This window comes from Panulirus ornatus, chromosome 5, assembly GCF_036320965.1.
Source record: "Panulirus ornatus isolate Po-2019 chromosome 5, ASM3632096v1, whole genome shotgun sequence".
In the NCBI taxonomy this organism is placed as follows: Eukaryota; Metazoa; Arthropoda; class Malacostraca; order Decapoda; family Palinuridae; genus Panulirus; species Panulirus ornatus.
Genome location: NC_092228.1, coordinates 5,945,339 through 5,969,335, shown reverse-complemented (window position 1 = coordinate 5,969,335; position 23,997 = coordinate 5,945,339). Strand labels below are relative to the sequence as shown.

The 23,997-nt window shown below is 40.5% G+C and overlaps 1 protein-coding gene across 1 annotated transcript; it reads left to right on the top strand.

Moving 5' to 3' along the window:
* The first annotated feature begins 1,281 nt into the window (after positions 1-1,281).
* On the top strand, positions 1,282-16,579 carry LOC139746977 (uncharacterized). Its single transcript, XM_071658672.1, has 5 exons — positions 1,282-1,392; positions 4,764-4,874; positions 6,949-7,232; positions 11,849-16,354; positions 16,575-16,579. Exons 2-5 carry the CDS (start codon positions 4,786-4,788, stop codon positions 16,577-16,579), a joined length of 4,884 nt encoding a protein of 1,627 aa, XP_071514773.1. The 5' UTR covers positions 1,282-1,392; positions 4,764-4,785.
* Positions 16,580-23,997: the final 7,418 nt, after the last annotated feature.

Sequence of the window (23,997 nt, the reverse complement as noted above, 5' to 3'; positions counted from 1 at the left end):
ACTAATCCTCCTATCCCCTTTCCCGTAGTCTCTTTTCCAACTGTCCGTAAAAAAGCGCTTCTTTCTCTGGCCACAAGGAAGGGTGGGCCGTTTTGATAACCCTTTCTTCACCTACACCTTGAAGCTCTGGAACTCTGAACCCTCTCATGTCTTTCCCAGTCTCATAAGTCTAATGAAACATAATTGCCCAAGGTTGATACTGTGCTATACGAAGATTAAACAGCAAAATACATGAATCAATTTCAGATTTAGGCTTAAAAAGTCTCATTTATAACGCCCAGTTTCATATACCTATAAAATCAAGAAGTAAATATGGATCTCACATCGGTATAATGAGGACATATATTGCAAGCAAAGGAGGCTGATGTGTCAACTCAGACTCTTCTTGATAATTCTTGACAAAAAAATATTGAGCAAGTCTTTCATCAAAAGAGAACGAAGGAGGAGGACTTAGTTCCGTGTAACGTTGCCGAATAAGACGCAAAGAAGGCAGCCAGGTCCTCTGCCATGTTAGCGTGACAAGTTAGTTCCAGAAAATTAGACTACTTCAATAACACAATAGTCTGAAATCTTTTTAAAGTCCCATTGAGAAGCTGGAACCTTAAAGAGCTAATGCCAAGTGAAAATGTACATGATCTTAGAAAATTCTTCTTCGCCTCCTGAAGAAAGTGTTTGAAAGACTACCCAATTGGTGGTTGGAGCTTGATGCTCACGGCATTAATTATCCTGGTAGTTGATAGCCCTTAAGCCCAAACAGCTAATTAGTAACAATGTCCTTTGTGGGATCACCAGATTATCTAATTATCTTAATTGCACCCCTAAGAAAATCTTGGCAGGTGTGTGTGTGTGTCTAAGCACGAGAACACCCACACAAAAAGATAGACGTGACAACTGGCCAACATTCAAATCACCTCAACCAACTGCGTGTTCGGCATTAAGTTTTCGTTCGAACCTTGATCCAATTTTTCTTTCAAGACAAAAACAAATCCTATGTATATATTGTATGACAAACAGGGCTTTGCTTAAGGGCTTTGCTGTCCCGAAGGCATTTACCATCAGGGTTTGTTTTATCAAAGGACCTTACCATAAGGACTTTGTTAAGTCAAGAGGCGTAGGGAGTATCATGATTCGTCCCATAACAAAGCCCACTGTGTTTACTCAAGGCTGCAAAAAAAAAGTGTTTTCATACGGTGCCAGGCAGTGTAAACTTGTTACGCCATCGTATGCCAATTAGGACAGCCAGCCCAACAAACCAAGATGACCAGTTTGGCTGTCGCACAGGAAGACTCCAGATCACAGCCTCTGTCGTCCACGGCAGGTCGTAGATCTCTTGGAGGCTGCTAGGTACAGGAGCTTGAGTCTGTGAAGCTTCACCTACGACGGACGACGCAGGTAAGTAGAATCTTCAGCTCGGCTCTCCTGACTTCGAAGTGTCTTCTTGTCTCTATTGGGTTACCGCGGTAGGTTCAGGAACTCCGCCACGTCCACGCAGGTGGGACCCTAGGCCATAAAGAGTTGTAATGTTGTGTGTGTGTGTGTGTGTGTGTGTGTGTGTGTGTGTGTGTGTGTGTGTGTGTGTGTGTGGAGAGTGTGTGGGGTTACTGAGCAGAAAGTGTTCAATGTCTTCACTTGCGTTTGGTTTGGTTTGTAGGTTTCTTTGCTTTGAATGGTATTGCAGATGAGCTTATTAAGAAAAGGGGTTGACTGTATTGTTGATTGGTTGGTAAGGTCCCTCAGTGTGCGGATGGATCATGTTGAGGTGGCTGAGGATTGGCGGAATGCATGTGTAGTGCCAGTGTATAAAGGCAATGGGGAATAAAGGTGAATGTTCAAATCACATCGGCATAAGTTTGTTAAGTATTCCTGTTAAGTTGTGTGGAAGGGTACTGATTGAGAGGATGAAGGCATCAGACTGGGGAGGAGCATTGTGCTTTCAGAAGTGGTATGGGATGTCTTGATCAGGTTTTTGCTTTAAAGAATTTGTGTGATAAGTACTTGGAAAAACAGATGGATTTGTATGTGGCATTCATGGATCTGGAGAAGGTATGTGACAAGGTTGATAGAGATGCTTTGTGGAGGGTCTTAAGAATATACTGTGTGGGAGGAAAACTACAAGAAGCAGTGAAAAGTTTTTATCAGGTAACGCCAAGAACAGAAAAAGAAAGGCCACATTCGCTCACAACTATTCTCGAGCTGTCATGTATAGTGCACAGAAACCACAACACCCTATCCACATCCAAGCCTTACGAACCTTTCCACGGTTTACCCAGACGTTTCAAATGCCTTGGTTCAGTCTATCTTGTGCACACCTTTCATCCTCCTGCATGTACAGGCCCCGATCGCTCATACTCTGTTCCACTCCACCCTTCCATCTCCAGTTTGGCCTCTCCGTTCTCCTTGTTCCCTCCACGTCTGACATATATCCTCTTCGTCAACTTTTCCGCACTCATTCTCTTCATAATTCAAATCCATTTCATCACACCCTCTTCAATTTTCATAACCACACTCCTTTATTACCACACTTCTCTCTAATCCTTTCATTACTTAATCAAACCACCTCACAACACATAATGACCTCAAACATTATATTTCCAGCACATCCACTTTCCACCGTACAGCCTTACCTGTAGCCTATGCCTCGCATCCATGTGATACTGATGGGAGTATTGTACCATCCAGCATACCCAGTTTGGCACTTCCAGATAAGGATCTCTCTTTACAAACATTATTCAGCGCTTCTATAATTTTCGCCCCTTCCCCCACCCTATGACTCACTTCAGCTTCCATGGTTCCATTGGCCGCCACGTCCACTCCCAGGTGCCTAAAACACTTCAATTACTCAATTTTCTCTCCATGCAAACTTACCTCCAACTGACCTGTCCCTCAGACTTACTGAACCTAATAACCTTGCTTTTATTCATATCTAATCTCAACTTCCCTCCGGCCTCACGTTCTTCAAATTTCAGTCACCAACTTCTGCAGTTTTTCGCCCGAATTTACCACCAGTGCTGTATCATTGGCGAACAACAACTGACTCACTTCCTAGGACCCTCTCATCCCCTACAGACTGCATATTCGTCCCCCTCTCCAAAACTCTTGCATTTACATCCCTCACCACCGCCTCTATAAACTAAAGAAACAACCACGGTGACATTACACACCCCTGCCGCAGACAAACCTTCATCTTCTAATGTAGATTTTCTTTGACCATTGCACACCTAAGAATCCAACCCTCCAGTCAATGCTCTCAGAATCTCTTCAACAATCCCTTCTCAAAGCCTTCAACTCCTTTAACCCGTCCAGCCACTCAACAATCAACAATCATAATATTCCCTCCAGCTATCTGGGCCTGGAAAGTGGACAAAATAGATGTGTTCATTAAACTATCAATGAAACTAACGGTGCAATCAACACTGACTCTTGTTCTAAGTGCAATAGACTTCTAAACCATCAACCACATGAGAATTAGAAAAACGCTATTGCACTTCTCGATATAGATAGATAAAGTGAATTCTACCAACTGCAATTCAGATATATAATATCTTACTGTGTAATTACGACGTCAAATTCTGCAGACTATAGCAGTGAAACAGAGAGAGAGAGAGAGGAGAGAGAGAGAGAGAGAGAGAGAGAGAGAGAGAGAGAGAGAGAGAGAGAGAGAGAGAGAGAGAGAGAGAGAGAGAGCCCTGTTGTAATGTGATACTACATCGTTAATTAATGTAAAGTGCAGCCATTGTGGAAACCTCGAATATTCAGTGAGATTTACACCAAGAGAAAACGAGCTGCAGGTGGAGGGGGGATATGTGTGTTGTCACTACCTTGCCTGCAGGAGAAGAGGAGACTAAACCTTTGTGGATGCATTTGACAGACATGTTGATGTTTGTCTTTGTCTCTTCTTACTCCTCTTGTGAGTCGGTGAGTAATATGAGGTTTATAACACCAGACCCACAGACATGATCTGATATATTGCATCTGTAGGTTCTTATCCCTTGTGATTATATTTTGGTGGGAAGCGTTCCATCTTTCCTTCCCTTGTGGGAGCTTGTGTTTGGCATTCCTCATTATCCAGCCCATCACGTGTTGTACCAAGGGTTGTTATCAGTTGCTTGTTTGTTTGGGCTGTAGGCCTATCAACTACCAGGTTCATTAAGGCCCTCAACGTAAGTTTACATATCCACAAACCGAAATATCTTTGACACCTTCTTCAGGTATTAAAGATAATTCTAAGACCATCATATACACTTCCACAATGCATGTGGCCCATCTTGTTATCATTCGAGTGGTATGCCATTATCATGTTACTTATGTGTTTTGACTGAACAGCTCGTGTTCTCGCGGAAGGATACATTGAGGGTAAACTCAACCAAACTTGGACAATTCCGAGGTAGACGAAGCCTTGACTTGTGGGATTTCGTATCATTTATAAAGGGTTTTGATATTGTTGATATACCTATGCACTTGTGTATACACTAAGTATATACAGTATATGGTCTTCTGATAAACTCTTGAACACGTTGCTTAGAATCATGGCGAACACGGTTCACCAACACCCATTTTCCTACTCTACTCATTCTCTGATCCTTGTCACAATTTTCTTTCTTCGTGCACGAGTTGTGTCACAGGTTTCAAGTCATTTTCTAATCAACGTAGCTCACACTTTGCCCCATTATCTCAGTGAAACTAAGATCTATTCATGTAGTATCTATTCCAATAGCCATAGTCGATGTTCAACAACTTTACTGTCTTCCATTTCGACTCTGCAGGTGGCGAGGACCCGTGCCAGCCATGGGTGAGCGTCGGCTGGTGACCGCAGTGACACTGCTGTTGCTGCTCCTGCTGGTGATATTGGTATCAGTTCAAGGCCACTATTTCAAGTGAGTCAGGAATGGTGGTTGGGGGTGATGACGTCTCTTCTCACGTTAGGGTGATCTTGAAGCTTCGTCTTGCCACGCAAAGTGACTCGAGGGCTACTATATATATATACATAGCTGTATTTATATATATATATATATATATATATATATATATATATATATATATATATATATATATATATATATATATATATATATATATATAAACATAGTTGTATATTTATACAGTGGAGCACTGGAAGTGAGGGTGGGTAGCGATATACGCAGTGGAGTGAATTCACTTACCAAACTGACCCTCAAATGTTAACTGATGGGTATGATGATGAACAAGGCAGTGCCAGGCCCAGGTCTAAGATTCATACGCTGAGTTTTCGAACATCTGATTCGAACGAAGTAATCCTCATCCTGTATTAGATGGACCAGGTTGATTAACAGACTCCCTCCGGTTGCAAACATAGATCTCTGGTTCTGACACACAACAGCCCGTTCTCTGTGTGTATGGGTCTTGTTCTTCGTTTTCTTTCTTTAAATACATAAATGTTTAAGGAATAGACAAGACAGGCTTGGAGATAAAGTTGTCAAAATCATTTTTCATCTTTTCCTAGATAGATAGTCTATTCTTTAAGCCAAGGAATCTAGGAGGAGTATTTTGTAGGGTACCTACGAGTGCTGATGAGAGGGACCGGGTTTTTGGAGGTGAATAATATAGGGAGAGACATGTGTGTAAAGGATGCATGGGAGTAAAAATGGACTAGGAGAAAGACTTGGAATTAAGGGGAAGCGAAGAGGGATGATAATACGTCCCATGGCTGTATGAAATGAGTCTTTGTCAACAGTAGACTTGCAGAAGGTTTAAAGACGCCATGTTTATGAAGCCACAGAAGACGAGGAAGGGGATGATGATGTTTAATGGAGATTTTTATGATGGAGGGAATATACGTGTTAGAAAAAAAAAATGCTGGTTAGACTTGGTGTGAATGCCAACCTAATGTATTTCGTCCATACGAACGATAGTTATACGTTGTTACCACCTCATGGTGATTGTAGATAATGATAAGTCTTATGGAATATACCTGAGTGCGTATAAAAGAAGGGGGTAAAAATGTCGTCTAGTTGAGAGAGAGAGAGAGAGAGAGAGAGAGAGAGAGAGAGAGAGAGAGAGAGAGAGAGAGAGAGAGAGAGAGAGAGAGAGATTTCAAAATACAGCCAAGAGAGACTGAGGGATTTTGGTTATCATAGGAGTCTATAGGGATCCACAACCGTTTAGGGATTCACAAGCGACTGAACACTCCCGATGGAGGTCAGCATACCCTTTGAGAGACGTGCCCAACAAGGGATACGACAGGAACCCGACGGAGGAGGCTGAGCGCCCAGACGCAGAAATGGTTTGCAAAATGTTGTTGCCCAACACAGAAGAGATAAAACTCCACCGAGACAGGGTTTCCACATTTTCGCTCTACCTCACCCCGTTTTCCTCCCCCCCCCCCCCTCTCTCTCTCTCTCTCTCTCTCTCTCTCTCTCTCTCTCTCTCTCTCTCTCTCTCTCTCTCTCTCTCTCCAGACCGACCGACCAGGCTCCTCTGGGTCCGTATTCCCATCTCTGCACTGCGTCACCACTGAACACGCAGGTATTCTAAAAGTCCCTCAATTCGAAATACCCCCTCTCAGGGATTGGTCACTTGTCCTACGCGTGTGTAGATCGCTTCCAAGCATCCCCTTCCCTCCCCCTTCCTCCCTCCTCCCTTTTGACACCTTGATGACCGGCCATTCTTGTACGGTAAGCGTGTTAAAAGCCTCTTATGATGACACATACTAGTTGTTCATCGGTCGTTCGAGCTGGTAAAAAGTACAGTAGTTAGAAGCATGTGTGTGGTGTGTTGTGTGTGTGTGTGTGTGTGTGTGTGTGTGTGTGTGTGTGTGTGTGTGTGTGTGTGTGTGAAACAGCAAGGGATACTTGCAGTGCCTTAGATCACAACGTGATATCGGAATCCCTCACTGAATCCATTGTTGATTCTGATGCCCCTCCCCCACCCACCTCCGTTTCCCACACACCCCCACCGTCTCTTGTCCACTAGGAGCCGTCGGGGTCACCGGAAACACCTTCGTCTTGGAATCGGAGTACATCGCAAGTCACACGGGGTAAGGAACGCTCACCACAGGCGCGTACACCACCACAAGGCAGCGCTTAAGGCCTTCCATACGAGAACAGGCAAGCACAGTAAGCATGGACGAAAGCATCACAAAGCCCATCGCTCCAAACTAAAAGGCAAGCACATTAAGCACGGACGAAAGCATCACAAAGGCCATCGCCGCAAACCATGGCCATACCATGAGTACTTAACATTCTTAAACATCAGAGGTAAGTTACTGAACACCTTATCTGTACTTTGAAGACTCTTATGTTATTGTTAGTTGCTCAATACTTGAATAGGATATGAATAACGTGTGTTATACTTATCTTTTTTCCTCCTTTTTTTTCATGATTCAGTAAGCGATTGTTTACAATACGTTCATTCGAGTTAGTTGATAGAATTAGGAAAGCTTACGAGTCGAATCAAACACTGCCTTGAATGGCGGGGTATTTCCCACTGAGTGAGGGGAGGAAACTTGCTCTACCTTGTAGCTAGTAGAGATGCGTGTGACTTACGCATCCTAGCGTACAGACACGCCTGATTCTTCTGGCAGACACGAACATGAGACTTATTCAGTTGACGAAGAGAATGAAAAAGATTATCTCAGTGGAAGGGGAAACAGAGGACAGATGTTATAGTTCGAATCTCAACTCTAAACATTGGTTTGGGAGTTCGCCCCGTGTTCTCCCGCAGGGTAAAGTCTTGGGACTGATCCTTGTTCTTCGTGGTCAGTGTAAATGACCTGCCGGGATTAGTGTGAGAGGATGCCAAGATCATGAGGAAGGTAAAGAATGACGAGGATTGAGTTAACCTTCTGAAAAAAAAAATGAATCAATGGACTAGCATAACATCTTGAGTTAGTCTGATATTCGGTTGATGAAACACGCTACCAGAGGAAAATGGGAAGTGGTGAAGATGGGAGAGAGAGAGAGAGAGAGAGAGAGAGAGAGAGAGAGAGAGAGAGAGAGAGAGAGAGAGAGAGAGAGAGAGAGAGAGAGAGAGAGAGAGAAACATTTTGCAACCAAGCTACGATGTAATAGTTTTTTGCCAAATATTCATTTTTTTTTTTTTTTTCCAAAAGAAGGAACAGAGGGGACCAGTTGAGGATATTCCAAGAAAGGCCCAGTCCTCTGTTCTTAGCGCTACCTCGCTAACGCGGGAAATGGCGAATAGTTTAAAAGAAAGAAAAAGATATATATATATATATATATATATATATATATATATATATATATATATATATATATATATATATATATATATATATATATATATATATATATATATATATATATATATATATATATATATATATATATTAACTTGTATTAACTTTCTAAAATGGGAAACAGAAGAAGGAGTCACGCGGGGAGTGCTCATCCTCCTCGAAGGCTCAGAGTGGGGTGCCTAAATGTGTGTGGATGTAACCAAGATGTGAAAAAAGGAGAGATAGGTAGTATGTTTGAGGAAAGGAACCTGGATGTTTTGGCTCTGAGTGAAACGAAGCTCAAGGGTAAAGGGGAAGAGTGGTTTGGAAATGTCTGGGGAGTGAAGTCAGGGGTTAGTGAGAGGACAAGAGCAAGGGAAGGAGTAGCAATACTCCTGAAACAGGAGTTGTGGGAGTATGTGATAGAATGTAAGAAAGTAAATTCTCGATTAATATGGGTAAAATTGAAAGTTGATGGAGAGAGGTGGGTGATTATTGGTGCATATGCACCTGGGCATGAGAAGAAAGATCATGAGAGGCAAGTGTTTTGGGAGCAGCTAAATGAGTGTGTTAGCGGTTTTGATGCACGAGACCGGGTTATGGTGATGGGTGATTTGAATGCAAAGGTGAGTAATGTGGCAGTTGAGGGAATAATTGGTATGCATGGGGTGTTCAGTGTTGTAAATGGAAATGGTGAAGAGCTTGTAGATTTATGTGCTGAAAAAGGACTGATGATTGGGAATACCTGGTTTAAAAAGCGAGATATACATAAGTATACTTATGTAAGTAGGAGAGATGGCCAGAGAGCGTTATTGGATTACGTGTTAATTGACAGGCGTGCGAAAGAGAGACTTTTGGATGTCAATGTGCTGAGAGGTGCAACTGGAGGGATGTCTGATCATTATCTTGTGGAGGCTAAGGTGAAGATTAGTATGGGTTTTCAGAAAAGAAGAGTTAATGTTGGGGTGAAGAAGGTGGTGAGAGTAAGTGAGCTTGGGAAGGAGACCTGTGTGAAGAAGTATCAGGAGAGACTGTGTACAGAATGGAAAAAGGTGAGAACAATGGAAGTAAGGGGAGTGGGGGAGGAATGGGATGTATTTAGGGAATCAGTGATGGATTGCGCAAAAGATGCTTGTGGCATGAGAAGAGTGGGAGGTGGGCTGTTTAGAAAGGGTAGTGAGTGGTGGGATGAAGAAGTAAGAGTATTAGTGAAAGAGAAGAGAGAGGCATTTGGACGATTTTTGCAGGGAAAAAATGCAATTGAGTGGGAGAAGTATAAAAGAAAGAGACAGGAGGTCAAGAGAAAGGTGCAAGAGGTGAAAAAAAGGGCAAATGAGAGTTGGGGTGAGAGACTATCAGTAAATTTTAGGGAGAATAAAAAGATGTTCTGGAAGGAGGTAAATAGGGTACGTAAGACAAGGGAGCAAATGGGAACTTCAGTGAAGGGCGTAAATGGGGAGGTGATAACAAGTAGTGGTGATGTGAGAAGGAGATGGAATGAGTATTTTGAAGGTTTGTTGAATGTGTCTGATGACAGAGTGGCAGATATAGGGTGTTTGGGTCGAGGTGGTGTGCAAAGTGAGAGGGTTAGGGAAAATGATTTGGTAAACAGAGAAGAGGTAGTAAAAGCTTTGCGGAAGATGAAAGCCGGCAAGGCAGCAGGTTTGGATGGTATTGCAGTGGAATTTATTAAAAAAGGGGGTGACTGTATTGTTGACTGGTTGGTAAGGTTATTTAATGTATGTATGACTCATGGTGAGGTGCCTGAGGATTGGCGGAATGCGTGCATAGTGCCATTGTACAAAGGCAAAGGGGATAAGAGTGAGTGCTCAAATTACAGAGGTATAAGTTTGTTGAGTATTCCTGGTAAATTATATGGGAGGGTATTGATTGAGAGGGTGAAGGCATGTACAGAGCATCAGATTGGGGAAGAGCAGTGTGGTTTCAGAAGTGGTAGAGGATGTGTGGATCAGGTGTTTGCTTTGAAGAATGTATGTGAGAAATACTTAGAAAAGCAAATGGATTTGTATGTAGCATTTATGGATCTGGAGAAGGCATATGATAGAGTTGATAGAGATGCTCTGTGGAAGGTATTAAGAATATATGGTGTGGGAGGCAAGTTGTTAGAAGCAGTGAAAAGTTTTTATCGAGGATGTAAGGCATGTGTACGTGTAGGAAGAGAGGAAAGTGATTGGTTCTCAGTGAATGTAGGTTTGCGGCAGGGGTGTGTGATGTCTCCATGGTTGTTTAATTTGTTTATGGATGGGGTTGTTAGGGAGGTAAATGCAAGAGTCTTGGAAAGAGGGGCAAGTATGAAGTCTGTTGGGGATGAGAGAGCTTGGGAAGTGAGTCAGTTGTTGTTCGCTGATGATACAGCGCTGGTGGCGGATTCATGTGAGAAACTGCAGAAGCTGGTGACGGAGTTTGGTAAAGTGTGTGGAAGAAGAAAGTTAAGAGTAAATGTGAATAAGAGCAAGGTTATTAGGTACAGTAGGGCTGAGGGTCAAGTCAATTGGGAGGTGAGTTTGAATGGTGAAAAACTGGAGGAAGTGAAGTGTTTTAGATATCTGGGAGTGGATCTGTCAGCGGATGGAACCATGGAAGCGGAAGTGGATCATAGGGTGGGGGAGGGGGCGAAAATTTTGGGAGCCTTGAAAAATGTGTGGAAGTCGAGAACATTATCCCGGAAAGCAAAAATGGGTATGTTTGAAGGAATAGTAGTTCCAACAATGTTGTATGGTTGCGAGGCGTGGGCTATGGATAGAGTTGTGCGCAGGAGGATGGATGTGCTGGAAATGAGATGTTTGAGGACAATGTGTGGTGTGAGGTGGTTTGATCGAGTAAGTAACGTAAGGGTAAGAGAGATGTGTGGAAATAAAAAGAGCGTGGTTGAGAGAGTAGAAGAGAGTGTTTTAAAATGGTTTGGGCACATGGAGAGAATGAGTGAGGAAAGATTGACCAAGAGGATATATGTGTCGGAGGTGGAGGGAACGAGGAGAAGAGGGAGACCAAATTGGAGGTGGAAAGATGGAGTGAAAAAGATTTTGTGTGATCGGGGCCTGAACATGCAGGAGGGTGAAAGGAGGGCAAGGAATAGAGTGAATTGGAGCGATGTGGTATACAGGGGTTGACGTGCTGTCAGTGGATTGAATCAAGGCATGTGAAGCGTCCGGGGTAAACCATGGAAGGCTGTGTAGGTATGTATATTTGTGTGTGTGGACGTGTGTATGTACATGTGTATGGGGGGGGTTGGGCCATTTCTTTCGTCTGTTTCCTTGCGCTACCTCGCAATACGCGGGAGACAGCGACAAAGTATAAAAAAAAATAAAAAAAAAAAAAAATATATATATATATATATATATATATATATATATATTTAATTTTCCAAAAGAAGGAACAGGTGAGGATATTCCAAAAAAGGCCCAGTCCTCTGTTCCTAATGCTACCTCGCTAACGCGGGAAATGGCGAATAGTTTAAAAGAAAAGAAAAAGAATATATATATATATATATATATATATATATATATATATATATATATATATATATATGATTTTTTCCAAATAATGATCAAGAGCATTATATGAATTTGACCTTTCATTCTAAATAAGGTCCTAACGTTGATCTCCCTGTTTCAGATATGCCAGTCCTAAAGAAAATGAGATTCACATACACTGATGGAAGTATCGCGGAACTCGAGACGATGCTCAACTGTATACAGAGACAGCTTAGAAAACCAGGTTTGGCCAAGAAATACCGAGGTTTAGGGCATGTATATATTTTGTTTTATTTTGTGAAACGCCTCAAAGAAGGTGCCTCAAAAATGAAGTGGAAAAACAGGAAGGTACCCGGATTAACCGTGAAATTAAATTCTTATAAAATGAAGAAGGTAAGGAAATTAGCGAGACGCCTTTACTTGAATCGAAGATTATATCTCAAAACTTTAAAAGCCATTTTCCCTAATGCTCGCCACCGAGTAAAACTGCCAAAACCTACTCCTCCAAAGGTCACTTTCAAACCAATCAATATAGAGACCATTTCATGGCCGGATTTGACTCTTCCCATGATATTCAAAGAGAAACCGGGTAAAGAAATGTTTAAGATACCGAAGAAGATCAAATTATCGATGAGAAAGAACATTCTCAATTTGCTTTTCCCTTATTTAAAACAGGGTGATAATTTCCGAGTGTCAAACATCCCAGACTTAAGTCTCCTACTAATAAAAGTCAAGGGCCAGCCTTCATTTGAGATAGATGATATATTATACAGTTTATCAAAACAGCTTAAATTGTCAAGTGTGACCGCCAAATATCCAGGTTTGAGCCTTTTATATTTGCTCTTTTATTGCATAAAAGCAATTCAAAATGGCGACCCAAACCCACGTCTAGAAACACTACGTCTACCAGGAGTAAACATTGGAAAATTTTCTTCTAACTTTGAACCGATCAAAAGGCTAGCAAAACAACTCAATACACATCCTGCATTATATTATTACACGTTAAAAACCATCTTCCCGAGTGTTCAGCTATCTCAGGACACCATCAAATGGCCAGCATCATCAGAACTTAACTTACCTCAACCTCCACAGAACACCTTCAAACCTATCAACTTAGATATTCCTTCTACTCCAAATTTCAATCTGAAACCAAGTGATATTGTGGTTCCTACCTTACCAGATATAACGTTCCCTCAAATAAGCCAAGGTAAACCAAGTGAAGAAACATTCAATATACCAAATAACGTCAAAACGAAATTGAATAACAACATTATCAATTTGCTTTTCCCTTACACGGAAGGAAGAAATGTTAATCTACCAGTTTCAGAGACACCAGACTTAAGTGATCTATTAATACGTTTCAATGGACAGACTTCACTTAGTATAGACGATATATTACACAGTTTTACAAGACAGCTTAGTGTACCAAGTTCAACCACAAAATATCCAGGTTTAAGCCTTCTATATATCCTATTTTATTTCATCAAAGCTCTTCAAAATGGCGACCCAAATCCATCATTAAAAACACTAAATCTACCTGGACTGAATATCAGACAATTTTCTTCTAGCATTACACCGATCAGAAGACTAGCAAAACTCCTTTATACACAGCCTACATTATATCATTACATATTGAAAACCATCTTTCGGAATGTTCAGCTGTCTACGGACAGCATCAGCAGGCCAATAACACTAAACATTAACTTAGGACCAAACACTCGCTCTATAGATAATATGGATATACCATCCATACCAAAACTAAGTCGACCCGGCACTCCACAGAACACTTTGAAACCAATTGATATCAAAATCCCCACTTTGCCTGATATAACTTTTCCTCAAGTAATCAATGGAAAACCAGGTGAAGAATTCAATATACCAAATGATATCAAAACGACATTGAATAAGAACTTTATCAATTTGCTTTTCCCATCTATGAAAGATAATTTTGGTTTCCCAGTTACGAATATGCCAGACCTAAGTCTCCTATTGACAAAAGTCAATGGTCAGTCTCCAGCTGATATAGATAATATATTATCCAGTTTTTCACACCAACTTAAGATACCAAGTTCGACCACAAAATATCCAGGTTTAAGCCTCTTATATGTGCTCTTTTATTATATAAAAGCACTTCAAACTGGCAATCCAAATCCACCTTTAGAAACACTAAATCTACCTGGAGTAAGTATCAGAGAATTGTCTTCTAACATTGCACCAATCCAAAGACTAGCCAAACTCATCTACACACATCCTACATTATATCACTACACATTAAAATTCATCTTTCCAAGTGCTCAGCTGCCTTTGCCCAACATCAATAGGCCAATATCACCTAACACTAATCCATTAACAACAAACCCTAAACCTCCACAGAATATCATCAAACCAATCAATATAGATATTCCTCCTTTGCCAAATTTAAGTCTGCCCAACACCCCACAGATCACTTTCAAACCAATTGATATCAAAATCCCCACTTTGCCTGATATAACTTTTCCTCAAGTAATCAATGGAAACCAGGTGAAGAATATCAATATACCAAATGATATCAAAACGACATTGAATAAGAACTTTATCAATTTGCTTTTCCCATCTATGAAAGATAATTTTGGTTTCCCAGTTACGAATATGCCAGACCTAAGTCTCCTATTGACAAAAGTCAATGGTCAGTCTCCAGCTGATATAGATAATATATTATCCAGTTTTTCACACCAACTTAAGATACCAAGTTCGACCACAAAATATCCAGGTTTAAGCCTCTTATATGTGCTCTTTTATTATATAAAAGCACTTCAAACTGGCAATCCAAATCCACCTATAGAAACACTAAATCTACCTGGAGTAAATATCAGAGAATTGTCTTCTAACATTGCACCAATCCAAAGACTAGCCAAACTCATCTACACACATCCTACATTATATCACTACACATTAAAATTCATCTTTCCAAGTGCTCAGCTGCCTTTGCCCAACATCAATAGGCCAATATCACCTAACACTAATCCATTAACAACAAACCCTAAACCTCCACAGAATATCATCAAACCAATCAATATAGATATTCCTCCTTTGCCAAATTTAAGTCTGCCCAACACCCCACAGATCACTTTCAAACCAATTGATATCAAAATCCCCACTTTGCCAGATATAACTTTTCCTCAAGTAATCAATGGGAAACCAGGTGAAGAAGAATTCAATATACCAAATGATATCAAAACGACATTGAATAAGAACTTTATCAATTTGCTTTTCCCATCTATGAAAGATAATTTTGGTTTCCCAGTTACGAATATGCCAGACCTAAGTCTCCTATTGACAAGAGTCAATGGTCAGTCTCCAGCTGATATAGATAATATATTATCCAGTTTTTCACACCAACTTAAGATACCAAGTTCGACCACAAAATATCCAGGTTTAAGCCTCTTATATGTGCTCTTTTATTATATAAAAGCACTTCAAACTGGCAATCCAAATCCACCTTTAGAAACACTAAATCTACCTGGAGTAAGTATCAGAGAATTGTCTTCTAACATTGCACCAATCCAAAGACTAGCCAAACTCATCTACACACATCCTACATTATATCACTACACATTAAAATTCATCTTTCCAAGTGCTCAGCTGCCTTTGCCCAACATCAATAGGCCAATATCACCTAACACTAATCCATTAACAACAAACCCTAAACCTCCACAGAATATCATCAAACCAATCAATATAGATATTCCTCCTTTGCCAAATTTAAGTCTGCCCAACACCCCACAGATCACTTTCAAACCAATTGATATCAAAATCCCCACTTTGCCTGATATAACTTTTCCTCAAGTAATCAATGGGAAACCAGGTGAAGAATTCAATATACCAAATGATATCAAAACGACATTGAATAAGAACTTTATCAATTTGCTTTTCCCATCTATGAAAGATAATTTTGGTTTCCCAGTTACGAATATGCCAGACCTAAGTCTCCTATTGACAAGAGTCAATGGTCAGTCTCCAGCTGATATAGATAATATATTATCCAGTTTTTCACACCAACTTAAGATACCAAGTTCGACCACAAAATATCCAGGTTTAAGCCTCTTATATGTGCTCTTTTATTATATAAAAGCACTTCAAACTGGCAATCCAAATCCACCTTTAGAAACACTAAATCTACCTGGAGTAAGTATCAGAGAATTGTCTTCTAACATTGCACCAATCCAAAGACTAGCCAAACTCATCTACACACATCCTACATTATATCACTACACATTAAAAGTCATCTTTCCAAGTGCTCAGCTGCCTTTGCCCAACATCAATAGGCCAATATCACCTAACACTGATCCATTAACAACAAACCCTAATCCTTCACAAAATATTGTCAAACCAATCAATATAGATATTCCTCCTTTGCCAAATTTAAGTCTGCCCAACACCCCACAGATCACTTTCAAACCAATTGATATCAAAATCCCCACTTTGCCAGATATAACTTTTCCTCAAGTAATCAATGGGAAACCAGGTGAAGAATTCAATATACCAAATGATATCAAAACGACATTGAATAAGAACTTTATCAATTTGCTTTTCCCATCTATGAAAGATAATTTTGGTTTCCCAGTTACGAATATGCCAGACCTAAGTCTCCTATTGACAAAAGTCAATGGTCAGTCTCCAGCTGATATAGATAATATATTATCCAGTTTCTCAAACCAACTTAAGATACCAAGTTCGACCACAAAATATCCAGGTTTAAGCCTCTTATATTTACTCTTTTATTATATAAAAGCACTTCAAACTGGCAATCCAAATCCACCTATAGAAACACTAAATCTACCTGGAGTAAGTATCAGAGAATTGTCTTCTAACATTGCACCAATCCAAAGACTAGCCAAACTCATCTACACACATCCTACATTATATCACTACACATTAAAATTCATCTTTCCAAGTGCTCAGCTGCCTTTGCCCAACATCAATAGGCCAATATCACCTAACACTGATCCATTAACAACAAACCCTAATCCTCCACAAAATATTGTCAAACCAATCAATATAGATATTCCTCCTTTGCCAAATTTAAGTCTGCCCAACACCCCACAGATCACTTTCAAACCAATTGATATCAAAATCCCCACTTTGCCTGATATAACGTTTCCTCAAGTAATCAATGGAAAACCAGGTGAAGTATTCAATATACCAAATGATATCAAAACGACATTGAATAAGAACTTTATCAATTTGCTTTTCCCATCTATGAAAGATAATTTTGGTTTCCCAGTTACGAATATGCCAGACCTAAGTCTCCTATTGACAAAAGTCAATGGTCAGTCTCCAGCTGATATAGATAATATATTATCCAGTTTTTCACACCAACTTAAGATACCAAGTTCGACCACAAAATATCCAGGTTTAAGCCTCTTATATGTGCTCTTTTATTATATAAAAGCACTTCAAACTGGCAATCCAAATCCACCTATAGAAACACTAAATCTACCTGGAGTAAATATCAGAGAATTGTCTTCTAACATTGCACCAATCCAAAGACTAGCCAAACTCATCTACACACATCCTACATTATATCACTACACATTAAAATTCATCTTTCCAAGTGCTCAGCTGCCTTTGCCCAACATCAATAGGCCAATATCACCAAACATTGATCCATTAACAACAAACCCTAATCCTCCACAGAATAATATCAAACCAATCAATATAGATATTCCTCCTTTGCCAACTTTAAGTCTGCCCAACACCCCACAGATCACTTTCAAACCAATTGATATCAAAATCCCCACTTTGCCTGATATAAAATTTCCTCAAGTAATCAATGGGAAACCAGGTGAAGAAATATCCAATATACCTAATGATATCAAAACGACATTGAATAAGAATATCGCCAAATTGCTTTTCCCTTCCACAAAGCTAGGTAATGTTGGTTTCCGAGTTTCAGAAATGCCAGACTTAAGTCGCCTGTTAACAGTCAATGGTCAACCTTCAATTGATATAGATAATATATTATCCAGTTTTTCATACCAACTTAAGATACCAAGTTCGACTACAAAATATCCAGGTTTAAGCCTCTTATATTTGCTCTTTTACTACATAAAAGCTCTTCAAAATGGCAACCCAAATCCACCTTTAGAAACACTAAATCTACCTGGATTGAATATCAAAGAATTGTCGTATAATATTGAACCAATCCAAAGACTGGCAAAGCTCCTCTTTACACACCCTACATTATACCTTTACACAGTAAAATTCATCTTTCCTCAAGTCCAGCTCCCAGTAGCAGGCCTCAAAGAGACAAATGCTCCAAACTTTCCACTTCCAATACCTGGTTCAGCTAAACCCTCAATAGATAAGTATCTTACACTGTTATTCTCTCCCTCCACAAAAGGTCCTCATGGCGGTGCTCCATCTTTAGGTATGCCAGATCTAAGTGACCTTGGCATACATCTAACAGGTCAGGCTTCACCTGATGCTCGTACTTTATTGGACGGTCTATCAAATCTCCTCAGGAAACCAGACTGGACCAACAGATATCCCAATTTGATATTTTTGTACATCTTATTCTATTACATGAAAAGTCTCGATGAAGGTGTTCAAGATTTGAAACTGGTAAACTTAAATATTCCTGGATTGGATATCAAGACCCAGTCTTCAAACATTGAACAGATCAAACCCCTTGCAAAACTCCTCTATTCGAATCCTCAATTATATCGCTATGCCTTAAAAGCCTTTTTCCCAAACATTAATCTACCACAATCAGAAACTCTTTCCCCGCAGTTTACCATCAAATCAATCGATTTCACTCTTCCCACATCAGTGAATATGAACATTATGAGTTTGCTTCCCTCTTTATATAAAGGTGGCAACCTCAATTTGCCAGACCTAAGCCACCTATTGATAAAAGGCAAAGGCCAGTCTTCATTTGATTTAAATGACGTGTTATCCATTCTTTCAAACCAGCTTAAAAACCCAAGTTCGACCAGTAAATATCCAGGTTTAAGCCTTCTATTTCTGATCTTTTATTGCTTGAAAGCTATGCAAGATGGCAACCCAAATCCATCTTTAGATAATTTAAATATACCCGGACTGAATATTAACGAATACTCCTCTAACATCGTAAATATCAAAAATCTTGCAAAACTCCTCGCTTCGAACCCCCAACTATATCACTCCACATTAAGAGCCATTTTTCCGAGAGTGCAGTTCCCCGAAGGCATCAGTACACAACCATCATTTACATCGTTCCAACTACCAATATCCAATTCAATTGGAAAGTCATTAGATACGAATATTATAGGTTCTCTTTTGTCTTCCATAGGAAATGCTAATGCCGATGCTTCAGTTTCAGATATGCAAAACCTAAGTCAATTTGGAATGAAAATAACAAGTAAGACTTCACTTGATGTAACTGGTATGTTGAACAGTCTATCAAATTACCTCCAAAAACCAGGCTTGTCCTCCATATCGCCCAACCTAAGCCTTCTTTATTTACTGTTCCTTTATGTGAAAGGTATACAAGATGGCAACCCAAATATAGATATCAAAAGCCTTAACTTACCAGGACTGAAATATCAAGGAGAAACCCGAACTCATTGGGCAGATCCAAACCCTCGCCAAACTACTGAATTCGAATCCTAGCTTATATAAACAAATTGTAGCTGCTATACTTCCGAATGCTCACATCCCAGACACAGGCATCGGAGCACCAACAACAGTAGGCGTTACAATACCAATATCTGGTTCAGCCAAAGATTCGTTCATTACGAAGAACATGGGTGTTCTTGTGCCTTTCATGGCGACAGGTAGGCCAAAAGAGAATAACTTTGGAAAAGATCCGACAGGTCTGTCATCACTTAACATGAATGAAATACTTAAGATGTCTGCTCAGCAACAAGGACAGTCAGGTATGACTTCACAATCAACAGGGATGAGTATTCCTTTTGCGCTTTCATCTCGTTAGCGAAAGTGAAATTATTCCACCCTCAATTCCGCTAAGATTTAGCTCCTCCTGACGAAGAGATGAGCGAAGGATCTTTGCATAATATAAACGACGTTATTGTTATTCCCAAGTCATGTATATCATCGAACCCCCAAATTGTATGAAATAATTCGAAACTTCTAATCCGGTCCGGACATAGAATCGCCAGATTCAAAAACATCTCAAACCTCATTACATCTGACAATAAGAAAAAAGAAATCCAATAAAAGACCTCCTCAATTCGATTCTTGGGTAATAAATTCCTTCTGGTAAGAACAAAACACAGGATATCCATCTTATGATCCATCTTATGGTATACACAAGAGAATTGAATCTCTTGTGGGCGACGTGTATAAACCGAATTTGTTTTTTTTAAAGATACTTATTCTAAATTTTTTTTGTAATCAACTGTCGTTCACGTTAAGGTCCTGCATGTAAGTTCTACATACTCAGCTTTAGTATGGTTGATATTTCTTCCTTTTTTTTCTGGATGGGACAATGCAAAATAGTCCTCTGGCGGATGGCGGATGGTCGAGCATACACAGATTCTTTCCCTTAAAATCGTCCTAACATTCAAGGTCCGAGATTTCGACAGCAGAATCACCAAAACTAGATATTCTAAATCTGATTTTTGTCTTTGATTTATACAATAGGAAGTCTGGCTAATTCAAACTCAGCATGTCTAAAACTTCCCTCTTTTTTCTTGCACATATTCGCCATTTCCCGCGTTAGCGAGGTAGCGCTAAGAATTGAGGACTGGGCCTCAGAGGGAATATCCACACTTGGCTCCCCTTCTCCATTCCTTCTAGTCCTAAATTTATGCATTCTGATCCCAGTTATGTACATTCTGATCCCAGTTATGTACATTCTGATTTCAAGATAAAACAAAAGTTTTTCTGCAGTTTGGTTCTACCATAACATCCCCCAAATTTTGACATGCTGAAGTTGCCTTTACGTCTATAAAGGACCCATCGTTCAGCCTTTTTAAATCACCTGTTTCGCCTAGAAAGAGTATTTCAGATCGTTCGTGTAGCCTGAGTGAGGGAATCAGTCTCCTAGCGAAGGAGTTGCAATGGAATCTACCAAAGCCACATTTACGTAAAGTGCGATTGACGATGAGAATATCTTTATTTGAATGCCTCAAAGCGGGTGGTGTGCCTTTGTTGGATAGTAAGCAAAAGAGACGTTCCATATTAGACGTCTCTAGAATCCATGAATGTTATATCTCGCCAAAAAAAAGGTAAGGGGGGGAAAAGGGAGGGGGGTTTTTCCTGGATGAAAAGTCATCTCAAACAATTTTGGACAGTCTCTGATGAGGATTTTTCACCTCTTGTGTAATGATTCAACAGCTCGAGTCAAAACAGCTTTGCCTATCATGTATTGCACTCTGTCTCGAATCATTAAACGATGAGAGGAGATATATATAAAGAAAAAAAACTAACCCTGCAATGTAGGCGAAAGAGAAGGAAAATGCTGTGCAATTTTCATCATTTAAGTCGACTGTGTCTTTGCTTCACTGTCTTTCTCATAGCCACCAAGAACTTGTTGGGGACCCAAAAAAAAAAAAAAATGTGAAAGGAAATTTGAAGTTTTTCTTGTTAATGTATCTTACCCTTGAAGGTTAAAAGCATGAAAAAGCTGATCACTGATACCTTTTTCTTTTTTCAATAGGGTATCAGTGAACAGTAATCCCACACGCTTATTCAAGCATCTGGGATGATAGGGTTAAGCTTTCAATTTCTCTATCTTATTCCTTAAAATTTACATTAATACTTGTAATATCACATATGATGACTTCCCCGATGTAGTGAATTAATTCCATATAGACATATGATAATTAAGCACCCTAGTGTACTTGAAAACATATGATGTATCACTGTACATATCAATCCTGGCGTTTATATTGCATCATTATATAAATCTCAGTGTTATTGTAATCTCATGTTGCTCATAAAAGGGTTTGATATAATCAATGTTAAGATGAATAAGATATTGACCTAAAACGTAGTTTCTTTTCAATCCTTCATCAATATTTTACTTGAGGTATCCGGTATGAGCAAAAAAAGATGTCAAATCTCGGAAAAAAAAACTAATCCTTGGATTAATAGTGAGGATTAATCCTCCAAGAATTAGCAATACACATAGAGGCAGGGACGTTAATGTGTCTACCCAGACGGCTGGATAATCCCTAGCCTTTGCTAGCCTTTGCGAGCCTTTGCTAGCCTTTGCTAGCCTTTGGGAAACTGTACTAATAATTTGCTATTGTTGAAGGGGACTTTTATTACAATAGAATGAATAGCACTTGAGGGGCCTCCCCCCTCCCCTCTTTTCCCCTTACCGGCTTCTTCTTATTAGTTAACATGATGATGAAGACAGTAGTATATTACTCCTCAGATACGTTAATCGTGTCTCTCTCTCTCTCTCTCTCTCTCTCTCTCTCTCTCTCTCTCTCTCTCTCTCTCTCTCTCTCTCTCTCTCTCTCTCTCTCTCTCTCTCTCTCTCTCTCTCTCTCTCTCTCTCTCTCTCTCTCTCTCTCTCTCTCTCTCTCTCTCTCTCTCTCTCTCTCTCTCTCTCTCTCTCTCTCTCTCTCTCTCTCTCTCCTTCCCACCAGTACACAAGGCCATATATCAAGCCACAGAGAGTAAACACGTCGGGCTCCGGCTCTGATTAAGCTGGAGATGTCAGCAGGGGACCTTTGGCTGAGAGCCTCTCCCAGCCATAAGTTCTGCCCACACACACACACACACACACACACACACACACACACACACAGTCTGCTGATGATTCTGAAGTCATGGAAGATGTGCGAGGCAACAGGTGACTGCCAAAGTATTGCAAGGGGACGTAGGCAAAAGGGGGAGCAGTGGTCGGCCAAAATGGATTGTGAAATCTGACTTTGGGAAATGTAAACATTCATGAAAATTCGAAGGGATTAGACCAAACCCAGACGGTGAATATTGTGTCGAAGGAAATGAACTGGAAGGGGTCCGGTTGTGAGAGAAATGTAGAAGCTAAATCACTATATCAAACCTGAGTTATGAGGAAGGCAAATCATTTCCTGATTAGTGTCAAAACTGCCTTCCAGTATACAGTCAACTGACACGTTCAGCAATACCCCCATGGTATATTTCACTCCCCTGTACTGGAATTATATACCTAGTCTCCTCACCTGAGCCACCTGGAACTCCTGGAAAGGGTCGAGAGGGATGCAACAAGAATAAGTACCAGATCAGAATGAACTGATCCACGAGGAGTGGACAACAACCCTCATTCTACCACCTACACTACAAGGAAAAAAAGACGAAGGAATGAACTCTGAATTACTATCATGGAGAAAACGACGGTCACACACACACACACACGTGCGATTCGATCCCACTTCAGGATTCCAACGCAAAGATTATGCTGAGGTGGAGTAGCCTCCACCGCCCAGCTTGCTTCATATCTTGCGTGGAGATCATAGAACGAGGATACCAATCTTATTTCTGTTCCTTCGCGTTCATCCATCATGCGTAGACACATTTTCGCAGGAGGGTAGGAAAACCGCCTCCTCTCTTTCCAGTGTGGGCGTATCCAGTTATTTCCTTGCGGAAACTGGGAGTCTGGAAAGGTTTATGCTTAATCCGTTCCCTAGAGCGAACGCATCCGTAATTCCATGGAAATCCGCTGGAAGGGAGGGCTTGCTGCGTTTCCCCCCCCCCCCCCCCCCTCTCCCCTGACACAAATAGACGCCTTGCTTCGGCTGCCTTCGGGAGAAGAGAAAGAAAGACAGGTTTATCCTCTTCCATGGAAGGAACAAAAGGTTTTATTTCATAGGGATTTAGCGTCGGGGACAAACAGAGAGAGGATATACCTTTCCAGGAACGTAAGTGGGCGTTAGCTGTATACGTCTTTGTTCTGATGCAGACGGATACATTTCATACGGGAATGCATAGGAAGATAAGGGTATGTATGTATCAAGAACTCAAACCCACTTGCAGATGTATGAGTGCTTGGGAATTAAAGGATCCGAACATATGTATACGATGCGCGTCCGTTTTCAACTCCATTCCCATTTGTGCGATATGGACCAAGTGTGAGAGCGAGTTTCTGTAACTTTGGTGTTGGTTGGTCGGGTCTCCAACTCCAGACTCTGGACAAAAGAAAATGACACAGACCTTCTCCCTCTCCTCTACCCCCTGGAGTAGACTCCCTCCCCTATCTAATTCCTCAATCTTTTGGCTGATGAGATTCTGATAAACCTAATTCCCTTCCAATCAAGTATGGCATCATCTTTTTTTTTCATTCTGTTCTCGTGATTCCAGAATGTAATCGGGTTT